This window comes from Acanthopagrus latus, chromosome 14 (assembly GCF_904848185.1).
Source record: "Acanthopagrus latus isolate v.2019 chromosome 14, fAcaLat1.1, whole genome shotgun sequence".
In the NCBI taxonomy this organism is placed as follows: Eukaryota; Metazoa; Chordata; class Actinopteri; order Spariformes; family Sparidae; genus Acanthopagrus; species Acanthopagrus latus.
In genome coordinates, this window is record NC_051052.1 from 20,639,679 (window position 1) to 20,664,763 (window position 25,085).

The 25,085-nt window shown below is 43.2% G+C and overlaps 2 protein-coding genes across 6 annotated transcripts; one reads left to right on the forward strand and one right to left on the reverse strand.

The window, feature by feature from the left end:
• Positions 1-1,434: 1,434 nt before the first annotated feature.
• Positions 1,435-14,922, reverse strand: mdm1 (Mdm1 nuclear protein). Of its 4 annotated transcripts, none has more exons than XM_037121737.1 (16): positions 14,784-14,922; positions 10,456-10,555; positions 9,972-10,094; positions 9,474-9,797; positions 9,279-9,370; positions 9,022-9,159; positions 8,423-8,584; positions 8,204-8,325; positions 8,040-8,127; positions 3,541-3,779; positions 3,304-3,453; positions 3,119-3,201; positions 2,971-3,029; positions 2,636-2,894; positions 1,893-1,955; positions 1,435-1,791 (listed from the first exon to the last, which is right to left on the reverse strand). In XM_037121737.1, the coding sequence occupies exons 2-16, from the start codon at positions 10,457-10,459 to the stop codon at positions 1,682-1,684; spliced, it is 2,016 nt and encodes a 671-aa protein (XP_036977632.1). In that variant the 5' UTR covers positions 10,460-10,555; positions 14,784-14,922; the 3' UTR covers positions 1,435-1,681. The 4 variants fall into 4 exon arrangements, with proteins under 4 accessions (XP_036977632.1, XP_036977630.1, XP_036977631.1 ...); XM_037121735.1 differs by lacking the exon at positions 14,784-14,922 and adding an exon at positions 11,474-11,692; XM_037121736.1 differs by lacking the exon at positions 14,784-14,922 and adding an exon at positions 11,474-11,691 and having other exon boundaries at positions 8,040-8,082.
• Positions 12,361-23,353, forward strand: LOC119032480 (NACHT, LRR and PYD domains-containing protein 12-like). Of its 2 annotated transcripts, XM_037121722.1 has the most exons (8): positions 12,361-12,466; positions 14,119-14,257; positions 14,766-14,920; positions 15,155-16,967; positions 18,046-18,219; positions 20,178-20,351; positions 21,635-21,808; positions 22,526-23,353. In XM_037121722.1, the coding sequence occupies exons 1-8, from the start codon at positions 12,409-12,411 to the stop codon at positions 22,530-22,532; spliced, it is 2,694 nt and encodes an 897-aa protein (XP_036977617.1). In that variant the 5' UTR covers positions 12,361-12,408; the 3' UTR covers positions 22,533-23,353. The 2 variants fall into 2 exon arrangements, with proteins under 2 accessions (XP_036977617.1, XP_036977618.1); XM_037121723.1 differs by lacking the exons at positions 18,046-18,219; positions 20,178-20,351; positions 21,635-21,808; positions 22,526-23,353 and having other exon boundaries at positions 15,155-16,971.
• The last annotated feature ends 1,732 nt before the right edge of the window (positions 23,354-25,085 follow it).

The following is a 25,085-nucleotide window of genomic DNA, read 5'->3' on the forward strand; positions in this document are numbered from 1 at the left end:
TGATGAGGAGGATGAGGATGATGAGGATGATGATGATGATGAGGATGATGATGAGGAGGATGAGGATGAGGATGAGGATGAGGATGATGAGGATGAGGATGATGAGGATGAGGATGATGATGATGATGAGGATGATGATGAGGAGGATGAGGATGAGGATGAGGAGGATGAGGATGAGGATGATGATGAGGATGATGAGGATGAGGATGATGATGATGAGGATGATGATGAGGATGATGAGGATGACGAGGATGATGATGATGAGGATGATGAGGATGATGAGGATGATGACACCTGCAGGACAACTTCAAAACACTTTTTTATCCGACGATATTAATAAGCAAGAAATCACATTTTTACATTTTATTTGAGGTAAAAACAGGAATATAAAACATTTCAGGTGTAACGAGGTTCGTTTGATGTCATTCTTCAGACTGGACCTTCTCATATCATGATGACATCACAGGAGAGGCCACGCCCCCCCACCACTCCCTCATCTTTACATTGTTTGTTCTGTTTATCATTGAGAGGGGAATTCACAGTTCAGACCCGGTTCACTGTGTGTGTGTGTGTGTGTGTGTGTGTGTGTGTGTGTGTGTGTGTGTGTGCGGTTGCCAGGTAAGGAAGTGATGACAATGTTTGTTCTTCCTCTCCTTCGACCTCTGACATCAGCGCTCTCGTGGTTCATAGAGAAATATGTGAAGAAAGCGGAGCGGCGGAACGTTTCAGGAGTTTTGTTGTGAATTTCCAACTTAATTAATTTGGATCTGATTGACAGGAAGTTGACACAAGGGCGGAAAGTTCCTGCAGGTGAGTATTTAAATAAGTGACTTCACTTGAGTATTTATATTATCCACCACTTTATAGATCAACTCCACAACAATTCTTTTGTTACTTTAATTATATATTTGATGCTGATACTTTTACTTAAAGGACAGTTCACCCCAAAAATATTAAACAAAACAAAATGAAGGAACGATGATCATTAAACAGGAGAGAAAACAGTTTAGATCAGCAGATTATTTGCTCTCTCCACAGTTTGGTTTGCAGTTACCGAAAATACTTTATCAAAGAGCAGCTGAAATCCTCGTGTTTTCACAGATGGAGAAATCCCCTTTTTGCTGGGAGGAAATTAAAAAAAACTTTTTGGGGGGAGGGGCATGTTTCACACATGAAAAAATTAAATTCTTTCAACACAAACTTTTGGAAAAATGTGATTTAATGTGTGAAACTGGGTGAAAAAAAAGTGAAAAATACATTTTAATGCATGAAACAGTTTCCAGGAGGATTTTTTCCATGTGTGAAAGTGAAGAAACAAAAAAGCAGCAACTAAAACTGTTTCCTCTGAAAAAGATTCTTTTCACTTTTGAACATGAGAAAATAATCACCTTTTTATGATTTCTCTCAGTTTTAAATGACAAAAACACACGTGAGTTGATTTTTTCTTTCACTTTTATGATTCTGATGTCAGCGATCACACAGTGAAATATACAAGATCACTACATTTATAAAAACTTCTATCACAAACTGCGCCGTAAAAGTCATAATTATAATTATATAATAATTATTCATCTATAAAAATAAAACGACTCTCACTATTTAAATTAACCTATAAAAAAACAACATTATTACTGTACAACAATGATTGGTCGCCTAAAGCTCTGCAGACAGCAGAGTCTGATCATCTCTTCACCCAGAAGTTCTCTCGTCTCTTCTGAGCGCGCTCCAACACAGCGGACGCCATGGAGCAGGAAGCTGCTGAACGCCACGACATCACAGACAGCCGGTCGTCTAGGCAACGAGGGGGGACAGATTTTAAAAGTTTAACAACAGACGTGAAGTTATGTTGGTTTTTTCATCTAATTTTCAAGGATTTTATTTTATGTGTTCACCTTCATCCGAGCCGCAGCCTCCACCTGAACACTGACGCTCCCTGAACCTCAGACCCAGCTCACCTGAGGAGACAGAGTCAGGATCAGGATCAGGATCAGGATCAGGATCAGTGAGGACGTTATTGATCAGCAGTTTACAGTTCTTGTTGTTGCTGTTGTTGTCGTTCTGTGTTTGACTGAATTTGTGTTTCAGTGTTTACAGCTTTAAAGATTTTCTTTGTCTGAGGTTTGATTTGACAGTTATAAACAAACTGTCTGTGTTTCTGGACACTAATAAAGTTTTATTTAAATGTGTGTGTTGTGTTTCCAAATTAAAATCACAATCACATTTCACTATTAATTATTATTAATTAGTTAAACTTATAACTTAAAACACAATTTAGCAACGTGGATTAAATACTTTCACAAATTCTAATTAAACACTGGCAGTGAGGTCTACTTCATGTTTTTGCAGAGGAATTTACTTAAAAGTACAAGTTCAAACTTTTGTGAGGATGTTATAAAGACAATCATGTGTAATCAATATCAGTATCAGTTAATCACTTCATCATTAATGATCAAATTGCTCCAGATTATTTTGATATCTGGTTGATTTTCTGTGATTTTAGACGCCTTTTTTTATTTTATGATATAATTTAAACCAGATAATCGATCAGAGGAGATTCATCAATAATGAATTATTGGCTGCAGTCGTTATAATCAATAATATATAATTACTGATATCAGCGTCTGTGCTGACTCACCGTTGTGTTGGAAGTCGGCGTGTCTCAGGGAGCCCTGGATTCCGTGTGGGAGCGGAGCTATGAGGGGCGGAGCTACAGGGGATGGAGGCGATTGCTTGGTCCTGATTGGTTTAGAGGCAGGACTGCTGTTGGCTGGCTTGTGATTGGGGGAGGGAGATAGGTGGGTGGAGTTATTCTCGGACCACGCCTCTTTCCGTTTGACTGGCACGTCGACTGCAGGCTCTGCCCCTGCTGCCATGGCAACAGCAGAGCCAGACCTCTGAACACAGAAACAGTCGTCTCATTAACAGAAAGTCAAGTTTTAATTACATGAAATAATTGTGTGATAGTTTCACCTGTTTGGACGGAGAGGATTCGTCACCACTCTTCACTTTTCCCACGAGTATGGCGCCTCCTGGTGGACGAACAGAGAACCAGAGGTGACTAAAGTACATTTACTCGAGTACTTTACGTATCTGTACTTCACAGAGGGGATGATCGTACCTGCAGCAGGCGTGGTGAGGTCATGGTGGGTTCTCTGAACGGGCAGCAGCTTCAGCCTCGGAGTCGGTAACCTTCCTTCCTCCCTGCACACACACACACACACACACACACACAGTATCAGTTCTAATCCCTCTTTTAATAACGTTGTGTGTTTGAACTCAGAGACTCTGAACAGAAACACTCACTCGTCTGGATTCTCTTCTTCTTCTTCTCCTGTCCAGGCGCTTCTCCTCTCAGCAGGAGGTCCTGCAGCTGTGTGTGCTTTAGTTTGTATGTTTCTGTTCGTCTCCGCTGATCCCAGAACAGACGACTTCCTGCTGGACTGACTGGAGCGGCTGACGGCGACAGACACAGTCAGACTTTTAGATATCAGCTCAGAGAGGTTTACTGTCGCTGCTCGCTCGGCTCGCTCCGTCTCTCACCTGGCCAGGTCCAGCGCCTCCACGCGGGAGGAGGTGCTGCTGCTGTGGCGGCTGTCTGGATCGTGATGGAGGTCAAAGGTCAGGCGAGGGGTCGGGGGGTCGGTAGCCGAGTCCGTGCTGTCTGTCGGCTCCCACAGAGCGTTGTGTTCGGACTGCAGCTGGCTCAGGTGATCTCTGGAGAAGTTAGCTCCCCAGGCTCGATGGCGGTACAACAACGCCTGCTGCCTCAACTCCTTCACCTGGACGGGACACAGAGCGTCACTGACCCAGTTTTATAGTCTCAGAACCAAGAACGGAGCGAGGGACGGGCATCCTCACATCAACAGGAAGAAAGTTATTTTACTTTGGCATCAGCTGAAAGCCGAAATGACCATGGCCTCAGAAAAGGTGCAAAAAAAACAGAAACATTTGAAAAAAATACTCTCAGGCATGTGTGAGCCGACCAATCAGAGTGGACTGGTTGTTCAAGAGGGGGAGGGGCGTTAAAGACACAGAGGGAGAATACAGAGCTGCTGTACGAGACGACTGATGTGTTTCTGAGCATTAAAGCATGAAAACATTTTCAAGTTGAAACCTAAAATACAATTCTGAAGCTGAACATAAGAATAAAGCATCTCCTTTAAATTATAAACATGATAAATATGGATTCATACACTGTGGTTAACAGCTCATTTGTAAATAGATTAGCTGTAATCAGACCTGTACGATCATCAGATCTTAAGTTGCAGCGGTAATAATTATTTCTGCAGGCGTGCTGACTCAGCTGACATAAATCATCTGTCAGTTCTCACAAAGGAAATCAGCAACGTGACAGCAACAGAAACTAATGTTTATCTGATGCTCTGCTGCTGCTTTTTAAACACATGACGACAGCGAAAGTGTGAAAATCTGTCAGTTTCAGAACTCAGAACTCAAATACTCAAAGTCAAATATCATGTCTCTGGGCTGAAAGAGCAGGACAGAAACGTGTCGGCTGGTGAAGGTGAGCGAGTGTAAAACAGTGAAACACACAGAGAGGAAACGCTGAACGACGAGATGGAAGAGGAGTTCTGAGAAATGAAAAAGAGGTGAAACCACATTTTATTCATCTGTTGCTGTCAAATCAGGTCTGAGGCTAAACGGGTTCAAATCCCAGGCAAATTATTTGATTACGCTTTGATCTACGATCACAAATGTGCTGATACCACAAATGTATAGTTGAATACTGAAACTATTAAAAAACAGATCTACAGTAAGATTTTAAACCCAAAGCTGTCAGAAGTGATCAAATACTTTTAATTAATTAACATACTTCATGAACTTTCTCCTCCTCACAGCTTCAGAACAGCCTCGTTACTTTAGTTTGATGCATCTGAGGTGAATTCTGGATTCTTGTTATTTCCCAACATCAGCAGACTGATGTGGACCAATCAGACGCAGCGAGACGAGACAAAGACGTAAAAGCCGTAAGAAGCCGTAAACAGACAGAGAGGGAGGCTGGAATGTGGAGAAAAGGCGTGTTAGTGTCTCGTATCTGCAGAGAGTTTCTGATTTTCTCTCTTTGTTGCTGCTCGGGACGCTTTACCAACCCAACATGTGTCTATTTGACGTCCTGGGAATGAGACTCAACAATCAACTGTCTTTGTGGTGCTTTCAGGAGCAGCTGGGACAAATCCTACTGATTCTACCTTTAACTTTAATAGTCTTTGAATTCTATTAATATGACGTGAGCTTCAGTTAGCTTTGAGCACAAATGTCCTTCAGAGGGAGACTTTTTACTCTGATACTCTGAGTCCATGTCAGAGCCTGAACTCTGTTACTGTACTGGAGGAAACAAGCTGGATCAGAACTTGTGCAGAAATATTCCTCTGAGCCTCCGACTGAGTTTCTTTCTGCCGTGTAAAGAAAGACGCTTCATGTATCAGGTGTTTTTACTAGTGATGCATTATAGTTCATAATTCTGGTATTGTGACAACTTTAGTTTATTCGTCTCTGATCTGATCATCAAATTTGTCCGAGTTACCAAAATTGTAGATTCTGGTAAACCCGACAACAACCTGACCCTGGTCCACACCCTGGATAACACCCGGCCCAGTTTTCACAGCTAACCTCAATACGTCTTTCACCTAGACCTCAACCCAGAGACGACCCGTAAGCCTGACGCTGCACGTCCTCACTGACTGTCACTCAGCTGAATGACAGCGACTCAGAGTCTGTGAAGGTTTTATGATTTCCTCTGAACTGGTCTGACGTCAGCTCGTCTCCACACAGTGAAACTGTTCATGGCCAGAGTCACCGCAGGGATGGAAAAAGAACCGGACGGTTACACTTCGCCCACACATCCATCAGCTTACTGAGAAGAGATCATGCACAATTAAAAAAAGCTGCAGCATCATTAGTTTGAACCCAGTTAATGTCGTGTTGTGCAACAAGAAAACATTTTATTATCTCCACCTGATTCACACTGAAGCTGACTGAACAAACCGTCCAGGAAACCGTACAGGAAGGTCACAATGTGTCGAGACGTTTTAACACTTTACATGAGTGAAGGTGGAGGTTTGGTTTCAGAAGTGTGAGGCTGTGCAATCACATAATCATGTTAATCAATAACACACGTCTTTACAGCGCAGTGATTCTGTACAAACTCTTCTACAGTTATGTTTATATACTTTTCTTCTGTTGTCTTGTTAAACTTTTTCTTTTCTATTGTCCCGTTTCATCACTTCTCTGCTTCGGACTCTTGAACTAGAGTTAGTTAGTTTTCACTGCTTCATGTTTTTGTTCAGTTGCTGGAGTAGAAACACCAGCGAAGACAGAATAACAAACCCGATAATTTAAAGGAGCAGCATGTTCAGTTAATTCTGGATATTTTTATTATTATATTTATTATTCTTATTATGGTATTTTTTTTAATAGACTTTAATCCTATGGTGAGCCGCTGAAAACAATATTTTGTTCTGTGTTCACTTGCTGCACAATGCAAAACAATAAAGTCTGTCTGAGTCATAAAGTCAGGTGAAGTGTCGTCATCCACAGATCAGTTCTGGAGCTTCACAGTAAAACAGAGTTTAGCATTCTGCTAAACAACTGAAGCAGCTGGAGAATTGATTTAACAGTGAAGACTCAGCTAATAAAAGGTCTTTTCAAACTTCACCTGACGTCACCTGATCATGACTGAATTTACATTTTGGGGTGAACTGTTCCTTTAGGCTTCCTATCATTAATAAAATGCTGTTGTCGTGTCCACATACTTTTGTCCAGTCGACAAAAATGTAAAACTAATATTCATCGAAGCCGTTTTCCTGCAGAGGCTAAAGAAACATCCTTTATATTCTGTTCATCCTTGTGATGTTCCGCTGTTTGAAGTTGTTTGATGCATTCGGCTGAAATCTGCAGATTTCAGCCAGAAAAGTGAAAAAGTACCTCATGATGAAAAAAACGTTTGCCCCCTCCTCACGACACTTTCCACAAGACGGGTGGGAAGATACCTGCGAGCCTGTGACTAACAGAGAGACGTTTCCCTGAAGTGAAGCTCTGTGGTTTCACTGCTGACACTCAGCACCCGGGTTTTCCATCAGCAACACACACACACACAGACACACAAACAAATGGGGGGCGCATACAATTCAAATCTGTCTGTCTGAAAAGCAAAGAAGTGTCACAATTTTGATTCTAAATCAAAAATCAGTCGAATTGAGCTTCCAATTTTTAAATGTCAAAGACAACACAACTAGCTTAGCATTAGCTTGCAGTTAGCTTAGCGTTAGCCTGCAGCGTCCCTTCCAGACTCTTCCTCTGCGTGATAAAGATGATCAGCTGACTGCAGACTTGGCACCTCTGACAGTGTTGCACATGTCGGTAAATTTTCTTTTTCAGAGATCCTTTATTGATTCGTGCGTGAGGAGGGTTCACTCCAGACAGATCAGAGAAACTGAACTTTGTAACAAACTGAATTTCTATCTTTTGTTGTTCATGGCTGAACGACTGAGGGCCAGAGTTTGTTGTTTTATTTATCGAGAATATTATTCGAACATGTCTAAAAGTCACCAGGATGAAGTCAAGCTGCTGTTGTAAAGAAGATCTGTTGATCTTTACTCATCCAGATGTGATAGTCCAACAATGGCAGTGCTGGAATGCTTCATCTGAAACCGAAAAACTCCTCTTTACCACAGAGCTCCAACAACTGAGAACACAGACACTGTAGTGAGTTTGGACTATTTGAACGCATCATCATTTTGCTGCAAATGCACTCTGTGTTGGAGTTGAGTAGCTTGTTAATGACAACAGTCTTAACCAAACCCTCATTAAGGTCTCTGAAGGTGTATTTCCTCTCTCTTTATGACACATGCTAATAGTTTCCCCTGCTTCCAGTCTTTATGCTAAGCTAGGCTACACATGACCTGGTCTTCCCTCTGTGCTGATACGTAACGAACTCATCATCTGACCTGCAGCCTGATTAATAAGTCAGTCAGTGGCCCCGCCCCCCATGATGATGCATATTTAACAGGACTGAACCTGACCTGAGGGACGGCGCCGTCTGCAGCTCCGCCTTCCTCCAAGATCCTGTTGAGAGGAGAACGAAAGCTGGACTCATACTCTGTCAACATCCTGTCAGACAGACAGACGGCTTCATGAACGCAATGATTCACAACAATCATAAACACAAACACACACAGAAACATACCTGTGTCCTCTGTGCACCTGAGGACGGGGAGGAGGGGGCGTGTCTTCGTCTTTTTGAGGTGTGGGGGCATCAGGTGGGGGGAGGGGCTTCTTCTCTGTCCCCTCTTTTCTGTTTTTGTTGGTCTGGAGATGAGAACAGCTGAGTCAGGACTTATTGTGAAGAAACAGCGGAACTACACCGTCACCCATACAGTGTTTGTGTGTGTGTGTGTGTGTGTACCATGTGTGTGTGGAACAGTGGGACCCTCTGATGTTCCAGGTGTTTCCGGAGACGGGGCCCAGTGGGCGGTGCCAGACCCTGGAAGCTCCGCCTATACTCTGTTTCCACGGGAACAGGGTTCTTCTTAAAGGGGGGCACAGATCTGTTGCTGGAGTGAAGCAGCTGTCGAGGGGTCAAAGGTCACTTACATCAGTCAGTTAAATCAAAGAGCAGAGAACTGAATGAGTCATTAAACCACTTTAATAACTCAATACAAGTTTCATCAGTAACTCAACAACCAGCCGTCATTATTGATCAGTTATTTTTCAGTTGAGGTGAACCAGCACACAAACAGTCTGCTGCCCCCCTGTGGACATGCAGCTGAACTACAGGTGTGTAAACTGCACTCACTGATCAGTCAGCACCTCACAGCTGCAGCAGCATTTAATATCTAGGTCAGTACAAGGCCGAAAAAAATCTGTGCTGCAGTTCTGGCTAAGTATTGATCCAGTGATCAGTATTTTTCTGATTACTGGTACTTAGTTACGTTCCAAAGCTGTCAGACAGCTGGTCTGTTTTTCACAGTTTTGCAGTATTTGGTGTTTTCGCTGGTCATGTACCTGTTGTGCCTTCAGCATCGGTGAAGCAGCAGCTGCAGGTTTCTTCCAGCTGAACTGTCTGTTGTATTCTGACCTGTGACTTCCTGACCTTTGACCTCCAGTCTTAAGCCCCGCCCTCCATCGCAGAGCATGCTCAACCTACAACACAGCATGCAGGCAACGCTGTCAGCTGATGTTTTTTAATCAATGTATATTTCACAGAGAGACACACCTGTGGTGGAGGGACTGAGTTGATTTATAACTATGTTTCAGCTCACCTCATTGGCCGAGGGCTGCTGTCCATCAGGTGCTGCTGTCACAGGTCGGGTGAGCTGTGGTTGGCTGTCAGGGTTGGAGGGGTGGGTCTTCACTGAGGAGACAGAGGAACAAGTGGTGTGAGACCCCCGAGACAAAACAAAGTCACTGACAACAGAAGTAAAACGTGTGAGAAGTGTTATGTGAAGGGTGCGTACCAGATTTCCAAGCAGCTCCTGCTTCTACTGGAGGTCCTGGTTCTGCAGCTGGTCGAGGTCCTGCTGGAGGTCCTGGGTCTGCAGCTGGTCGAGGTCCTGCTGAAGGTCCTGGGTCTGCAGCTGGTCGAGGTCCTACTGAAGGTCCTGGTTCTGCAGCAGGTCGAGGTCCTGCTGGAGGTCCTGGTTCTGCAGCAGGTCGAGGTCCTGCTGGAGGTCCTGGGTCTGCAGCAGGTCGAGGTCCTGCTGGAGTTTCAGGGTTTCCTCTCTCTCCAGGAGGTGTTGCAGGTTTTGGTTCCTTCCTGTGAGCTGAGCGACTTCTGGAGGCTGGAAATAAAGAAGTGGAGAAGGAGAGTACATTGAAAGAAACTGTGAATTTTCATTAAAGATATTAATAAAAAATAGAAAATAAAATCAATAAAAACAGGTGTGTCTCATTCAGCACCTCAGTCTTTATTCTGTCTGAGGAAATTCTTTTGAGTTTGTGATGAGACTTCCTACCAGCAGGCGGTGCTGTTCTGTGTGTAGGAGGTTCTGGTGGACACAGCAGAGAGCTGCAAGACTGAGCAAGACCACCAGATCCGATCCTCCGCCGACGCTGGAGACCTGGTTCTCTGCTGATACCTGAAAGAAAAACAAGCAGAAATGTTCAACTGTCACAATTATAAGAACCAAATTATTTGTTTTTCTTCTCTGTTGACATTTGTTGATCAAGTGTTCCAAATATCATCTCAGACTTTCAAGTGTTCATTAGAGCTAGCAGGTTTAAACTCTGGATTTTAAGATTTTGTGATGTTGAGCCAAATTCTCAATAGGAGTTCTGGTAATAGGAATTTATTCTGCATTTATACAACTGATAAAAAAAATTCCCAGCAGGTCAGTTTTAGCTGTTTTCTGGTTCCTTGTAGTGGGAAAGCAGAAAAATAGTGCAAACAAAGTACAAACAAACACAGAGAGGATTTGGAGCTCGTATCCGAGTTCCTACCCATCTGATCGGAGCGCAGACCAGCAGATGGAGCGCAGCGCTGAGGAGACACACTTCTGGACCGGGACACCCTGTAGCTCTTCTGATATTCACTCCGACACTGAAACAAACACACAAACATACAAAGATCGTAGTGACTGGCGGCTCTTTAACAATCCAACTTTTGATGTTCAAATTTATTTTAAGAACAAAATGTTTCCAGAGACCAGAGTTCATTTTAGTGTTGATAAAACATTGCAGCCATGAAAACAAAGAATTCTCTTTGAGTCATTGACTTGCAGCATTTACAGTAAATGATATCACACGTGTATCAGTATCAGCATCTTTTAAGAGATTATAATGCAAAATATGATGCCTGGGGTAGTTTGTAATTAATTCAAAACCCCTGAAGACGTCATTGTTAACTGTCAAATATCCTCCACTTGTTACATATCCTTAGACGTGTGTATATCAGCCGATATATTGATATATTGGTGTGTGTTGCTCGCTAATCTCAGAACAGCATTAACCCCAAAACTAGAGTTATATAGTATCTGTTGTGCTGTTCTGTAGATGAATCAGTAGTGAGATTTAGTCACCAGCTGCAGAACTGAATATCATGAATAACAGCCACTGCCCTTGTTTGCTAATCAATATGCATCATAATACTAATCAACCATTATGTTGATAGCTAACATTATAAACAGAGCAGAAGAGACGAAGCTAGTTTATTATGATAGCATTTGTGGCTGTAACAGTATCAGTCACATGGATGCTAGCTCAGACAAACAGTCAATGTGAACCTGATTAGCAGGATTAGCTTAATAAATCAGATTACATCACATTACTCCTGACTCATCAGGCTCGTGCAGGGTTCTGTCCGGTCCACCGGGTCCACCAGAACTACACCCAGTCCGTACTTCAGTCCCAACCAGCCGTTCATGAATATTTCAGTCACCAGTCTGTGAAGCTACGTTCGCTAGCATTAGTTTGTTTGGCTAACCTGTAGCTAACGCTAATGCTAACACCTGTTGCTTACCTTGAAGCGGACGGTCATGGCGCGCTGACCGCTGACTAAACACCGCGAGAAGTCACTCCGCGGTCATCACGGAAGAAGCTGAGGTTGTTAACTAGCTGGTTAATATGGTGAAAACCCGCTAACTAACATGACCAGCAGTGCTAACAGCTGCTCCACCTGCACTCAGCTTCAGTTACGGGAACAAGCTGCCGCCGTTGCCATGGCAGCTGAGGCGTCCTGCGCAGGCGCCCTGGCAGTCAACACTGTGACGTCAGCCACAGAGGACGCTTTGTGTTCATCGTTTTATTTTGTTGTTTTTCATCCATTTCTCCTTTTTCCCGGACAGCGATGGAAAGTAACTAAGTACATTTAATCAAGTACTGTTTTTTAGGTTTTTTTTAAAAAAAACAAAAACAACTTTGTTTATATAAGTAGTCCAAGATTCATATAGCTACTGCTGAACTTCCTAGACCACTTACATGAATAATATGAAGTACTTAATGAGGCTAATTAACGGTTTGATGTTTTATTTTTCTGACTCTTCATCCTCCTGCAGCTGCTTCTTCATACAGATTACAGATTACAGATTAGTGTCACGTCTCATTTTCAAATTGTAATCCTGTCAGTAATCCCCTGTTTTATCTGTTTCCTAATGATGTAATCTGTTACATGTACTCCATTACTCCACAAACCTGCTCCTGAATGAACTGCAGACAGCAGTTAACAGCAGATTGTAGGGTCCTCACTGATGCATTCACTTGTAGTACCTTTAAACTACTCAATTGTTTTAATAAATGCAAACTGTGTGCATGTGTGTCCCAGCTCTCTCTCTCTCTCTCTCTCTCTCTCTCACACACACACACACACGCACACACACGCGCACACAGGTAAAGGGGAGGAGCAGCTCAGTGTCACCTGAGAGGCTGAAAGTGAAAGTGTTCAGTCCGTCAGACTCCATGTTGAGAGCAGAACAGACAGAAGAAGACGGAGGAGGAACAGTAAAGTGTGAGGCAGGTGAGTGTTAAAACAAGGTGTTTGTGATTTTACTGTGAGAGTGTGAGTCAGTTTAGTCTCTGTGGACTGTAGAGGAAACACATGTTAGAATAAAGTCAACACTTTGATTCTTTGACGGCATGTTGATATTCAGGATTTTATCTCTCATACACTTCACATCCTTCCAACATGTCAGGATTAAGATGTCTCCAAATATCCAGCAGATTTAAATCTTTCATCAAGTGTTGGATCAGTTTTCTTGATGTGGCCTGTGTGTCGTCAGAGCCTGTTGAACGTCTTTCACTGGGTCCAAAGTGTGATTGGAGTTTTATATCACCTGCTATAAAGTTACAGATTAACACTAAGAAAGTATTGTAGAAATCTGATTCTCATCGTTAGGACCATAAACATTCATGTAATCATTAACAGATCCTTGAACAATAATTAATCTACAAAGCTGTGACAGGCAGCAGGTTCGGCATGATGACGACTGCTGCTCAAGCTAACAAGGAGCAGAAAAAGACTGATCTGTCGCCTCGTGTTACATTTTGTAAATCCTGACACTTGAGCTTCATTATGAGAAAACAGTGGATCCTGATACCTGGACTGTCTTTGACGAAGGTGAGCCAGGTTTTCCACCTGTGGCTCCACCTTTCCTCTTTATTCAGTCCCTCCTGCTGTCAGACAGTTTGTGTTTCTCCCTGTGTGAGAAGAAGCTGGGAAGGAAAGATGATTCTCTGTTTGATGATCCCCTCATCATGTAGCCGCTGTTGCTCTTCATCTGTTTCTTGTGAATGTCTGCAGACACATCTGAGTCAAACGAGTCGGTCTTTATAATAAACTTCAGCTTCACTCCAGCTGCTGGTTCTGTCTGTAGTCCAGACTCTTGATGATGAGATAACCCACTATCCTCAGATTATTCCTCCGACTTCAGTTCTCCATGTCGTCGTCTTTCTCTGTCAGCAGCTTCACTTGAGTTTCCAAAGTGTTTGTACGAGCCTGAAGTTGAACGATGTCGTCTTCTGCCCTGACATACGTTCCTCTGCTTCCTTCACTCTGTAACTTCTTTAATTAATAAAAATACTCCATCTAGTTTATGTGAGACTCGTTTTTCTGTCCCCTTGATTGTGTTCATGATGTCTGCATCACAAAGGTTAAAGTCACAACCTCCATCAACATGTTTCATCAGATGCTCAGATTCCAGCTGAATCTCTGAGTCTTCAGTGTTTGTTTCCTCCTGAGATGTTTTATTCTTCTCTGCAGGATTCTTCAAACGTTAGATAAATGTTTTACAGCAAATTTGGTTTTGTGAGTCATTTTTAAGGGTTTACATTGACAACTGCAAGACGGTTGCTATCATGCTGCCTCTCAGCACGTCTCCAGAACCAGACCCAACCTCTTCTCATAGAATTCCTACAGGAGTTCTGGAGATGTGCAGGATTTTATCAGAACCAGTAGAATAAAAACAGATTTGCAGCTCAACAGAAGAAATCCTAACAGAACCAAACACATTTGTTAAAGGATCCCTCAGAGATTTTTGGAGATTTATGGGAATCCAAACAGATTCTGTCAGAAATGGTTAAAATCCTATTGGACTTATTCCTGGGGATCCGATCCTCTCTGTTTTACTGATTCTTGTGTTCTGAGCTCACAGTTCATGTTTCACCTCTCAGACCTGAAGATGAGTGTTTGTGTGGATGAAGAGTTGGACCAAGCAGAACCTGCAGGATCCATCTGTCCGTCTATGAAGAGTGACCGGTCCAATGATGAACCTCCATTCTTCAGTTCTGAACCTGGACCATCAGACACAAAGTAAGAGCACTGAGACGACTCATTCAGTGTTTGCTGGTAATGTGTTGCTGTAGAGTAACATCAGGCTCCAGGACTGAAGAAACACTAACATAAAGTCTTTGAAAGCCTCCTGAACACTAACATGTCTGAACTCAGTCAGATCCTAGAGGACACTAACAAATCTCAGCAGGATGAAATAGATGGTGGAACCATGACGTATGTTTGTAGGCTAACCCTGAAGTTAGCATCGCTCTGGCTCCCTCCACAAACAGCCTGTCAGGTTTTTGACTTGGATTTTGGATTATTGCAGAAAACAAACACGAGTTTCTGATACTGACACGTTTTGTTCTGAGAGATAATCTTCACACATCATTTTCATGACACACTAAATGCTGAATTCAAGATGAAAAGTATCCACACTTTGACTTTTCTCTGTGAGCGTCTGAGCTTCTCAACACTGTCGACCAAATCTGGATGTTTTTAACAACAGTCATCAAATCACTGTAGTTCTAATGAAATGTGTTCACAGAGAGAAGAAGCAGCCCACCTGCTGTGTTTGCTGTCAGGACGTCCTGAAGGATCCGGTCTCTACCAGCTGTGGACACTGGTTCTGCAGACGCTGCATCACCTCATACTGGGACCAGTCTGCTTCACCAGGAGACTCCTCCTGTCCCCAGTGTGGAGGTAAGACCCAGAACAACAGCTGGACTGTGGACAGACAGTCAGAGACAAACTGAACCAAGTCACACTGAACATCTCAACATGTTAAAGCCACATTATGGAGAAATTCTCATGTTGTGTGATTTGAAAAGACTCGAAGAGACTCAAACTTTATATATTCTGATACTGATGGATTGTTATTGATCATTAAAATAATCCCAGATTGTCAAATTCTCTCAAACATTTTTCTCTTTTCAGTGAATGTTGGTCTGCAGGAGGTTTTAGATGAACATAAGATCAGTCTGAGGAGGAGATGTGAACGTGTGACTGAAGGAAGTGATGGAACAGGAAGTGATGGAACAGGAAGTGGAACCCTCCTCAGCAGGATCTACACTGAGCTCTACATCACAGAGGGACAGAGTGAAGAGGTTAATACCCAACATGAGGTTTGGCAGCTTGAGACAGCTTCCAAGAAGAAGACCTTCAGTGAAACTCCAATCAGGTGCTGCGACATCTTTAAAGCCTCACCTGACCAACAGAGACGCATCAGAGTGGTTCTGACCAACGGCGTCGCTGGAGTTGGAAAAACCTTCTCGGTGCAGAAGTTCACTCTGGACTGGGCAGAGGGCTCCGAAAACCAAGATGTCAGTCTGCTGGTTCTGCTGTCGTTCAGGGAGCTGAACCTGATCAGAGATGAGCAGTACAGTCTTCTCAGGCTGCTCCATGTTTTCCATCCAACATTACAGAAGGTGACAGCAGAGAAGCTCGCTGTCTGTAAACTTCTCTTCATCTTTGACGGCCTGGATGAAAGCAGACTTTCACTGGATTTCAACAACCATGAGGTCGTGTCTGATGTCACACAGGAGTCATCAGTCAGCGTGCTGCTGACAAACCTCATCCAGGGGAAGCTGCTTCCCTCGGCTCTCGTCTGGATCACTTCCCGACCTGCAGCGGCCAGTCGGATCCCTCCTTCATGTGTCGACAGGGTAACAGAAGTACGAGGCTTCACTGACGTCCAGAAGGAGGAGTACTTCAGGAGGAGGTGCAGTGATGAAGATCTGTCCAGCAGAATCATCTCACACATCAAGACCTCCAGGAGCCTCCACATCATGTGTCTGATCCCAGTCTTCTGCTGGATCACTGCTACAGTTCTGGACCACATGTTGACTACAGACCTGAGAGGAGAGCTGCCCAAGACCCTGACTGACATGTACTCACACTTCCTGCTGGTTCAGACAAAGAGGAAGAAGCAGAAGTACGATGAGGGACGAGAGACGAGTCCACAGGAGCTGACGGAGGCTGACAGGGAAGTTCTTCTGAAGCTGGGGAGGCTGGCGTTTGAACATCTGGAGACAGGAAACATCATGTTCTACCAAGAAGACCTGGAGCGCTGTGGTCTTAATGTCACAGAGGCCTCGGTGTACTCAGGAGTTTGTACAGAGATCTTCAGAAGAGAGAGTGTGATCTTCCAGAAAACAGTCTACTGCTTTGTTCATCTGAGCGTTCAGGAGTTTCTGGCTGCAGTCTACATGTTCCACTGTCACACCAACAGGAACACAGAGGTACTGAAGGACTTCCTGGGAGGTTGGAGGTATAACAGTGACTCATCCCTGGATCAGTTCCTGAAAAGAGCCATGACGAAATCCCTGTGCAGTAAAAATGGCCACCTGGACCTGTTTGTTCGCTTCCTTCATGGCCTCTCTCTGGAGTCCAACCAGAGACTCTTAGCAGGCCTGCTGGTTCAAACAGACAACAGGCCAGAAATCATCCAGAGAGCCATCAACAACCTGAAGGAGATGAACAGTTATGAGATCTCTCCTGACAGAAGCATCAACATCTTCCACTGTCTGACGGAGATGAATGACCACTCAGTCCATCATGAAATCCAAGAGTTCCTGAAGTCAGAGAACAGATCAGAGAAGAAACTCTCTGAGATCCACTGCTCAGCTCTGGCCTACATGCTGCAGTTGTCAGAGGAGGTTCTGCATGAGTTGAACCTGGAGAAGTACAACACATCTCCAGAGGGACGACTGAGACTGATTCCAGCTGTGAGGAACTGTAGAAAGGCTGTGTAAGTCCAGATGTGTTAAACATGATGAAGTGAGGTAAAGCTGAAGCCTTCAGTATTAAAGATCAACACTTTACACACATGAATAATATAAAACCTCAACACTAAACACATTTACCAAAACAAGTATTAAACCTGCTGATTGAATAAATGATCATCAACAAGCTCAGAGTAGAAATGACATGAAGTCGTCTTGTTTCCAAAACATTCAACTCAATTATTACCCAGAAAATGATGACAACACAATGTTTAGTTGTAATTCTTGTGTTTGTGCAGTGGGAGGCATTAAATGAATGAAACAGGAGATGAAAAGCAGATGGAGCGACAGAATAAAATGCATCAAAGATTGAGAAAATACACACAAACGCATAAGTGAGATAAATACATACAAGTGCAGTTCCAACCTGCAGTGACTTCACAGTTCACTGATCATCATGTGAACATGAAGCTGAACCAATATAAATCACAGCAGCCTGTAAACTAACATCTGACACGTTTACGTCTCACTTATTTCAACACTTTTGTCCTAAACTGTCATTTCTGCTTCATTATTTCCCTCAAGGACACTTCAACATGTATTTCTGTTTATTTATATGACACTTTAAAAGCACTCACATCAGTTTGTTGGACACAAATAAAACAGTACAACAATGAAAGTGTCACAAGAAAAGTATTACAGGGACAATTACAAATATTAATATAAAGACAGCAGAATGAAGAAAACAGACAAACACAAATATGTCAAACCAAAATAAAACAAAGATGAAATCATCAGAATCAGCCGTTAAAAGCCATTTTATGCAGGTGTGTTTTGAGGGGGATTTAAAATAGGCCACTGATTCAGCCCAGCTGATCTCCTCAGGCAGGTCAAAGTCTGGAGGCTCATGTGGAGCCGAGGAGCTCAAGTTTCAAACTACCAACCTTGTGATCGGTGACTGAGCAGCTCAGGCCGAACAGCTGACCAGCTGAGCTACAGCTGCTCATGTTCATGTGCTTTATGATGCAAAATGTAAAGAGTCAGTTTTCATAGTAAAGAGTGAGATTTTATCTGATTTAAATGTTTTATTATCTGTATTCACAGACTGACTGGCTGTGAACTCTCACAGACTCACTGTGAAGTCGTCGCCTCAGCTCTGAAGTCCAACCCCTCACATCTGACACATCTGGATCTGAGTCACAACTACCTGAATGATTCAGGAGTGAAGCTGCTGTGTTCTGGACTGAAGAGTCCAAACTGTCGACTGGAGACTCTGAAGTCAGTTCATGTGTTTTTTCTCTATTTATTACATTTAAATCTAGAACAGACATTTAAAATTTCCTGCAGTTCAGACACACACACACACACAGACACACACACAGCTCAGTCTGATCAGTGATGAAGATGATGGAAGATGAAGCTCTCAGTCAGTCAGCTGTGTGTTGATGGAGATGACAGTGGTGATGAAGATCTGTGCTTTGATTACAGCTTTCTATGTGTGTGAGACAGAGCTGCTCTTTGTGTTGAAGGTGAATCGATGGTGTAGAACTTTTCTGTTTGCTGGTTGAAGTCTGTCGTGTGATTAAAATGACGTCCCAGGCTAATTAGAGTCTGTACATCCAACAACAATTCCCACAATTCCTCGGGAACAATCCCATAATTCCTCTGCAGTTTCCTTCAGGTCATTTCCTCAGCCAGTAGGAATGAGATGGATCACGGCTGGAACTGTGAAATAATTCTTTAGGGTAACTGTGGTCAGTTGTGCACCAGAGGCAGGTTCAGAGTTCACCTGGCTCTTATGTTCACTGTGCCTGCAGCAAACAGAAGCAGGATGTTGGATTCACTTCTATTTGCAAATCCACTCAACTGGTTTTCTTTAAGAGCTGTTGTCTCAGATATTTGTAGAAAGAAGCTCAGCGGTACGACGTGTTGTCTGAACACATCTGCAGCTCAAAGTGTTCACAGCTGTTCCAAACAGCCAAAGGTGGAGTGAAGAGCTGCTGGAGACACAACGATGGTTTAAATATGGAGAAGACGTGTCACATGTTCAGACAGTCTCTGCTGAAAATGTTCATAGTGTTTCACTGACCTGTTCATATGAACAGTGACAGAAATAGTTGTGTAACAAAAGAACAAAGAGCTGAGAGAGAAGTTCAAACCCCGCCTCCTTTCTCACCTGCACTCAGGTGACCAATCACACAGTGAGGTGTGTGTTAATGTTGGACTGTTGGTTTTAAAGTGACAGACACTGTTGGACACAGACCGTCCTGATGTGACATCAGAAAGGTGTGGCCCCACTCACATTTAAATCTGTCAATACAAAGTGTTGAATCTTTGAAAAAGGAGCTTTGATGATGTTAAAGTCACGCTGGACAAAAGACACATGATGTAATTTAATGTCATCTCTGATTGAACACACTGCACGTGTTGACTGTCTGAAACTCTGAAGACAAACTTTAGAACATGAAGATATTAAACTGCTGATGTCAGTTACAAATATAACATTTTATCACACGTTGTTTTCACATGTTTGAATCACATTTTAATATTTACTTTAAACCTTTGCTCACACTTTCAGAACATTATTCAAACTTTATGAATCTTAGTGTTCATGTCATCAGGTCTGAAGGGGATCTGACCTCATAGATTTGATGCTGATTGACTCTGAGCATCTTGTTCAGCTTCATATTTAAAACAGATCTAATATAACATTAAACATTCATCACTGGTTGATTCTCTCTGAACCTCTTAATCATTTGATTCCTTCGTGCTTCTGTGAATAAAAACAGAAACCAGTGTTTTCTTCTCTGTCACACGATAACAATCATGTTTGTTCACAAACTTTATGATGACATGTGACGTTTATACTGACTGAAATATTTAAACTCAGGATGATTTTGATCTGAAACAGTAGAATCAAATCTTCAGTCAGTTTCTGTTGGTTTTTGTTTGGCTGCACAGCATGAGTTTGTATATTTGGAGCCTCTGGTGGAGCTGCAGAGTTTAAGAGGTGGAGTCACGATGTCTTTATTGAAGCAGCAGCACGTTGTCATTAATATTAATGAGAGCTCTGTTTCACTTTGTGTATCTGACAGTTTTGGACCTGCAGCCTGTTGGTTCAGGTGTTTGGAGCTTCATTTTCTGAACTTGTTCAGCTCTGAACAGAAGTTTACACACTGAATGATTCCAAGCAGGAACATTGTCTTCTAAACTCACTTAATTTCTTCTTTGTTCAGATTTTTTGGCTGCAATTTGTCTGAGATCAGCTGTGATTCTCTGGCCTCAGCTCTGAAGTCCAACCCCTCCCATCTGAGAGAGCTGGACCTGAGTTGGAACAACCTGCAGGATTCAGGAGTGAAGCTGCTGTGTGATTTTCTGCAGAGTCCAAACTGTCGACTAGAGACTCTGAGGTGAGTTCACTGACTCTCTGTTACTGTTGGACATCTTAAATGTTTAATTAATAACTGAAGCTAATTTATGTTCAAACATAAATTGTAAACATCCCTTTGTTCATATTTTCGTGTTTTTTGATTTAATTCAGTGTGTAGTCACTAAAGACTTGTGTTTCTTGAAGAAACTGTAAAAAGTGTAAATTAATTAATATTTTTTGGAAGCCAAAGATCCTGTGAACTCATGTTGGATTTAAAATCATCAAGTTCACTTCACTGTCTGAAGTGTGTTGAAGAAAGAGTCTCAGTTTGTCATAAAACTAATAAAATATAAGATTGTGAAGATATGTGATTATAAAGACGACACAGCCAACAGTCGTTAAGTGACGAAGTCGTTCACTGAGCAGTTTAACACAAAACTACATGACATTTTACTTTATTTACTACAAACAGACACTTTCTAGACTGAAATCAGGTCCCATGAGGTCGACCTGAAGGGGCGGGACTTCCCCTCCCTATAGAGAGCTGTAGTCTGTAGTCCCAAAACCAGAAATCTGTTAGCATGTTAGCACGTTAGCACATCCTGTTCCCTCGTCTCAAAGTCTGTGAGTGTGTTGAATGTGTTTTCAGTTAAATGTGTGTAATCAGGTGTGTGGTTACCACAGACTGAACATATTTACACGTTTTGTTCTCCAACATAAAATCATCATTAAATGTCCCACAGTTTAATTCTGAAGCTCTTCATGTGTTAAAAACAGTTACCGGTTGCTAACAAGTGTCTGAATAAGACTACAGAGGTTGTCGGGGACATTAAACTTCCTCACAGCGAACACGGAGACTCATCTACTCACTAGTCCATCTTTACAGGCCACTTTAGTTACACACTGTTCTAACTGGTGGGAATTAAACAGTTCTGGATTCAAATATCAATGTATGGTAGAGAAGATGTCAGGATGTGAGAGGAGGGGAGATTCCCCTTCACCTGAGGTGTGGGGAGGTGTCAGGGATAGAACAGGTGAGGAGTTCATATGAGGATGATAACAGAAGGCAGCTAGGATGACACTTATTGTCCAGTCAAACATCAGAGGGTCACTGCCTTGGGGAAGGCATGAGTAACACCTGTCATAAATCTTCTGATTGGCCCTTTACAGACCACCCATCAAACTATTCAGAACCAATATCGTCTGATAACAATCAGAGCACCTTAATTAGGACACAGTGATGTTGAGCTGCATATTTAAACCTGAACACATCTGACTGGATTAAAAATTGATTTTTAACTTCATCATTTGTTATTTATTCAGATTGTGGAGCTGCAGTTTGTCAAAGATCAGCTGCGATTCTCTGGCACCAGCTCTGAAGTCCAACCCCTCCCATCTGACAGAGCTGGACCTGAGTGGAAACAAGCTGCAGGATTCAGGAGTGAAGCTGCTGTCTGATCTGAAGGACAGTCCACACTGCAGACTGGAGACTCTGAGGTCAGTAGAGGGTTGGAGTCAGTCCACGCTGGTTTCAGCAGTATTGTTCTGAACACAGTCAGTATCAAGTGAAGCTGTGAGAGGAGAACGGTGACTGGCTTCATGATTGGACAGAAAGACAGAGAGAGAACAGTCAGCCAATCAGACGAGCCAGAAGATTGTTGTGATCTGGTGTTGAGTTGATGTGAAGACGACTGTTGTTGTTGTGTTCATGTCTACAGGAAGTAAAGCTGGATTACAGCTGACAGCATCACAGCTGATGCTTGACTGTCAGTCTGTGTATGAATATGTAGGAGCTTTAACATCATATATTCATCTGTCCATCTGTCTTTTGTTTGCTCCACATGTTTTACAACAGACTCCATATTTACACGTTTGTTTCAAAGCAGATGAAATATTTAGGTGTGACTGAGACTCTGGTTTTTAACAGCTGTCAATCATCATTAAAGTGTCTCTGCAGTGATGATGTGTTCAGGGACTCTCTGCAGTTTATTTCACTGTCTACTTGAGTGAAACCTGCAGAGTAAACCTGTGAGCTTCACTCCAACACGTTATCATGAAGCTGAAAGGAAGCTGGCTACGCTACACAGCCGCTCCACTTGTGGTCTGAACAGGACTGAAGTCCTGCTGGTCTTTATATCACTGACTGACAGCTGATGGAGGGAGTCTCTGGAAACACTCATGGATCACTTCTGCTCTCTCTCATTCTCTCTTCAGCTGGTAGTGATGAAAGGTGGAGGTGTTGAGAGGATCAGCTGTGTCCTGATGATCCAGACAGGTTGAAGCAGCACCATCAGCTGGTGGGTGGAGAGGCTCTGACTGGGCCGTGTTACTGGGAGGTGGAGTGGAGAGGAGAGCTTCATCCAGCAGTGACTGACGGACCAATCACAACAAGTGGAACTGACTGTCAGTGCTGCAGTCTGAACTGCTCTGAGATCAGCTCCACTGTCACCCAGTCCACTATCCAGCTCCATGTGTTGGGGCCACTAACTGCCCTCCCTACTGCCCCCTGGATTTAACTACAACACAAACAAATCCATCCAGTCCAAACACACATTTAGAACTAGAACATGTTTATACTTTAAATATATTTGTAATCAATCATTTTCCTACATTAAGTTACAGCTCAGTATCTGTGTGTCACTTGTGCAGCCTGACGTTGAACTTGAGGGGAACGTTTTAGACGTGACACCAGTTTGATCATCATATTTCCTGCAGCATCAGTGAACTCCAGTTTAAGGTGCGACCCTGCTGGTTTACACATCACGTGATCAACACACACATGAAGTCGACCTGTGGAGCTTTTTCCCTCTGAGCTCAGTGTTGAAGCCGTTCTTATCACCAGCGTTCATGTTCTGGAGCTGCTTTCTGCCAGCAGATGTCACCGTTTCCATTGTGTCGCCTCACTGAGGTTTAACTGAACCATAATGTGAAGGATTTCTCTCTGACTGCATTTGCTATCAAATTAAATGGAATCATTAATGAGTTCAACTTGATTTAAAGATGTAATATGTAACATTTCTGCATTAAAATGTCTAAAAACGACTCGACCTTTGTTCTGTATGTTGCTGAGTTGTGTTCTTACATCACAACAATGTTCAAACCAGAGAAATCCACAAGTTTACTCCAGGTGATGGTGTGTTTTTAAGACACGTGAGCGCTTTATAGTTAAACTGTGGGACATTTACTGATGTGTTTTATGTGGTAGAGCAGAACATGTAGAAATCTTCAGCCTGTGGTAACCACACACCTTATTTCAGGCTTTAAAGTGAAAAACCCTGAAAAGCTACGTCAGCAGTTCCTTCTGGTTCTGTTAGTCTTCTCAGTATTGTTTGAGCTCTGAGCAGACACCTCACCTGTCCTCTGTCACTGATGCTCTGTGGATGGATGGATCACCTGCTGCAGAGCCTTCCTGTCCTGGGCCGAGCACCAACCAGACAACATGTCGGTCCACAAAACTTGATGACAGGAAATCAGGATTCAGTTCAGGAAACCATCGTCCAGCTGGTCCTCAGCAGCCTGTTCCTCTGCCCACACTTTCAGCTCCTGGCTGCTCTCGTCCTGGAGAAACCAACAGTGACCATCAGCACTCTGCAGATATATCAGCCATGTTTGATCCTCCTCGTAAAGTCCAGGTGAAAGATACTCACTCTTTCCCTTCAGGCTCCTGTAGCAGCTCGTCTCCATCGTTTGTCTCGTCTTGTTCGTCTCTGTGATTCGTCCTTTCAACCGTCCGTCACCCGCAAGATGAGAAAGAAGAGCAGTGGTAGTTTCACATCTCTTTGTGAAGGTTTTATGTATTTGTGGAAGTTTCTTGTGTATTTTTTTTTAATTATATTTATTGGATTTTCACAATTGACTTGACACATACATTAATGAGGGATTACATGCCCATGTTCATAGAGAAAAGAAAAGACAAAACCAATCAGGACAAACACTGAAAAGAGAGTAAAAAAATTAAATAAATAAAAACAGTTTCTCCATGGCCAGAGTGTTGGATAGGCTTCTAAACCAGTGTTCAACTGCGGGAGGCTCAGTGCTCTTCCAGGAAGCTGATATATACAATGTTTAGCCTGCAGTGAGCTCGAAATGACACATTTTTATTAGCACCTGACACTCCTAACTCGGAACTCGTCCTAGGATAAATATCTGAGGGCAAACAGGCAGTTTGACAGATATCATCCATCCATTCATCCATTTTCTTCGGCTTATCCGTGGCCGGGTCGCGGGGGCAGCTGCTTGAGCAGGGACACCCAGACCCGTAAGCCGAAACAACAGTGAGAGACCTATCCCCGGCCTGAAGGCACAGGGAAACAACCCTCTCCTTCACCAGGGAAAACTCCAACATATGGCAGCTGAGCTGGGGAGCTATAAGAAAGCCCACACGGGCTAAGACCCGGCTACCAGACGCTCACCTGCGAGCCCAAACCCCAGGCCTGGCTCCAGGGTGGGGCCGCGGTGACGCCATTCCGGCGACGTGAACGACCTTGGTTTTATACTTGTCATCGGGGGCTTTGGAACCGCTCTTAGTCTGACCCGCCACCTAGGACCTGTTTGCCTTGGGAGACCCTACCAGGGGCATTAAGCCCTGGACAACATAGCTCCTAGGATCATTCAGGTACTCAAACCCCTCCATCACAATAAGGTGGCGGTTCAGAGGAGGAGCACAGATATTATATCAGATATATTTTGAATGACTTTTTCCCATAATGTTTTAATTTTGGGGCAACTCCACAGGCAGTGTAATAATGTGTCTTCTTCTTCACTGCACTAAATA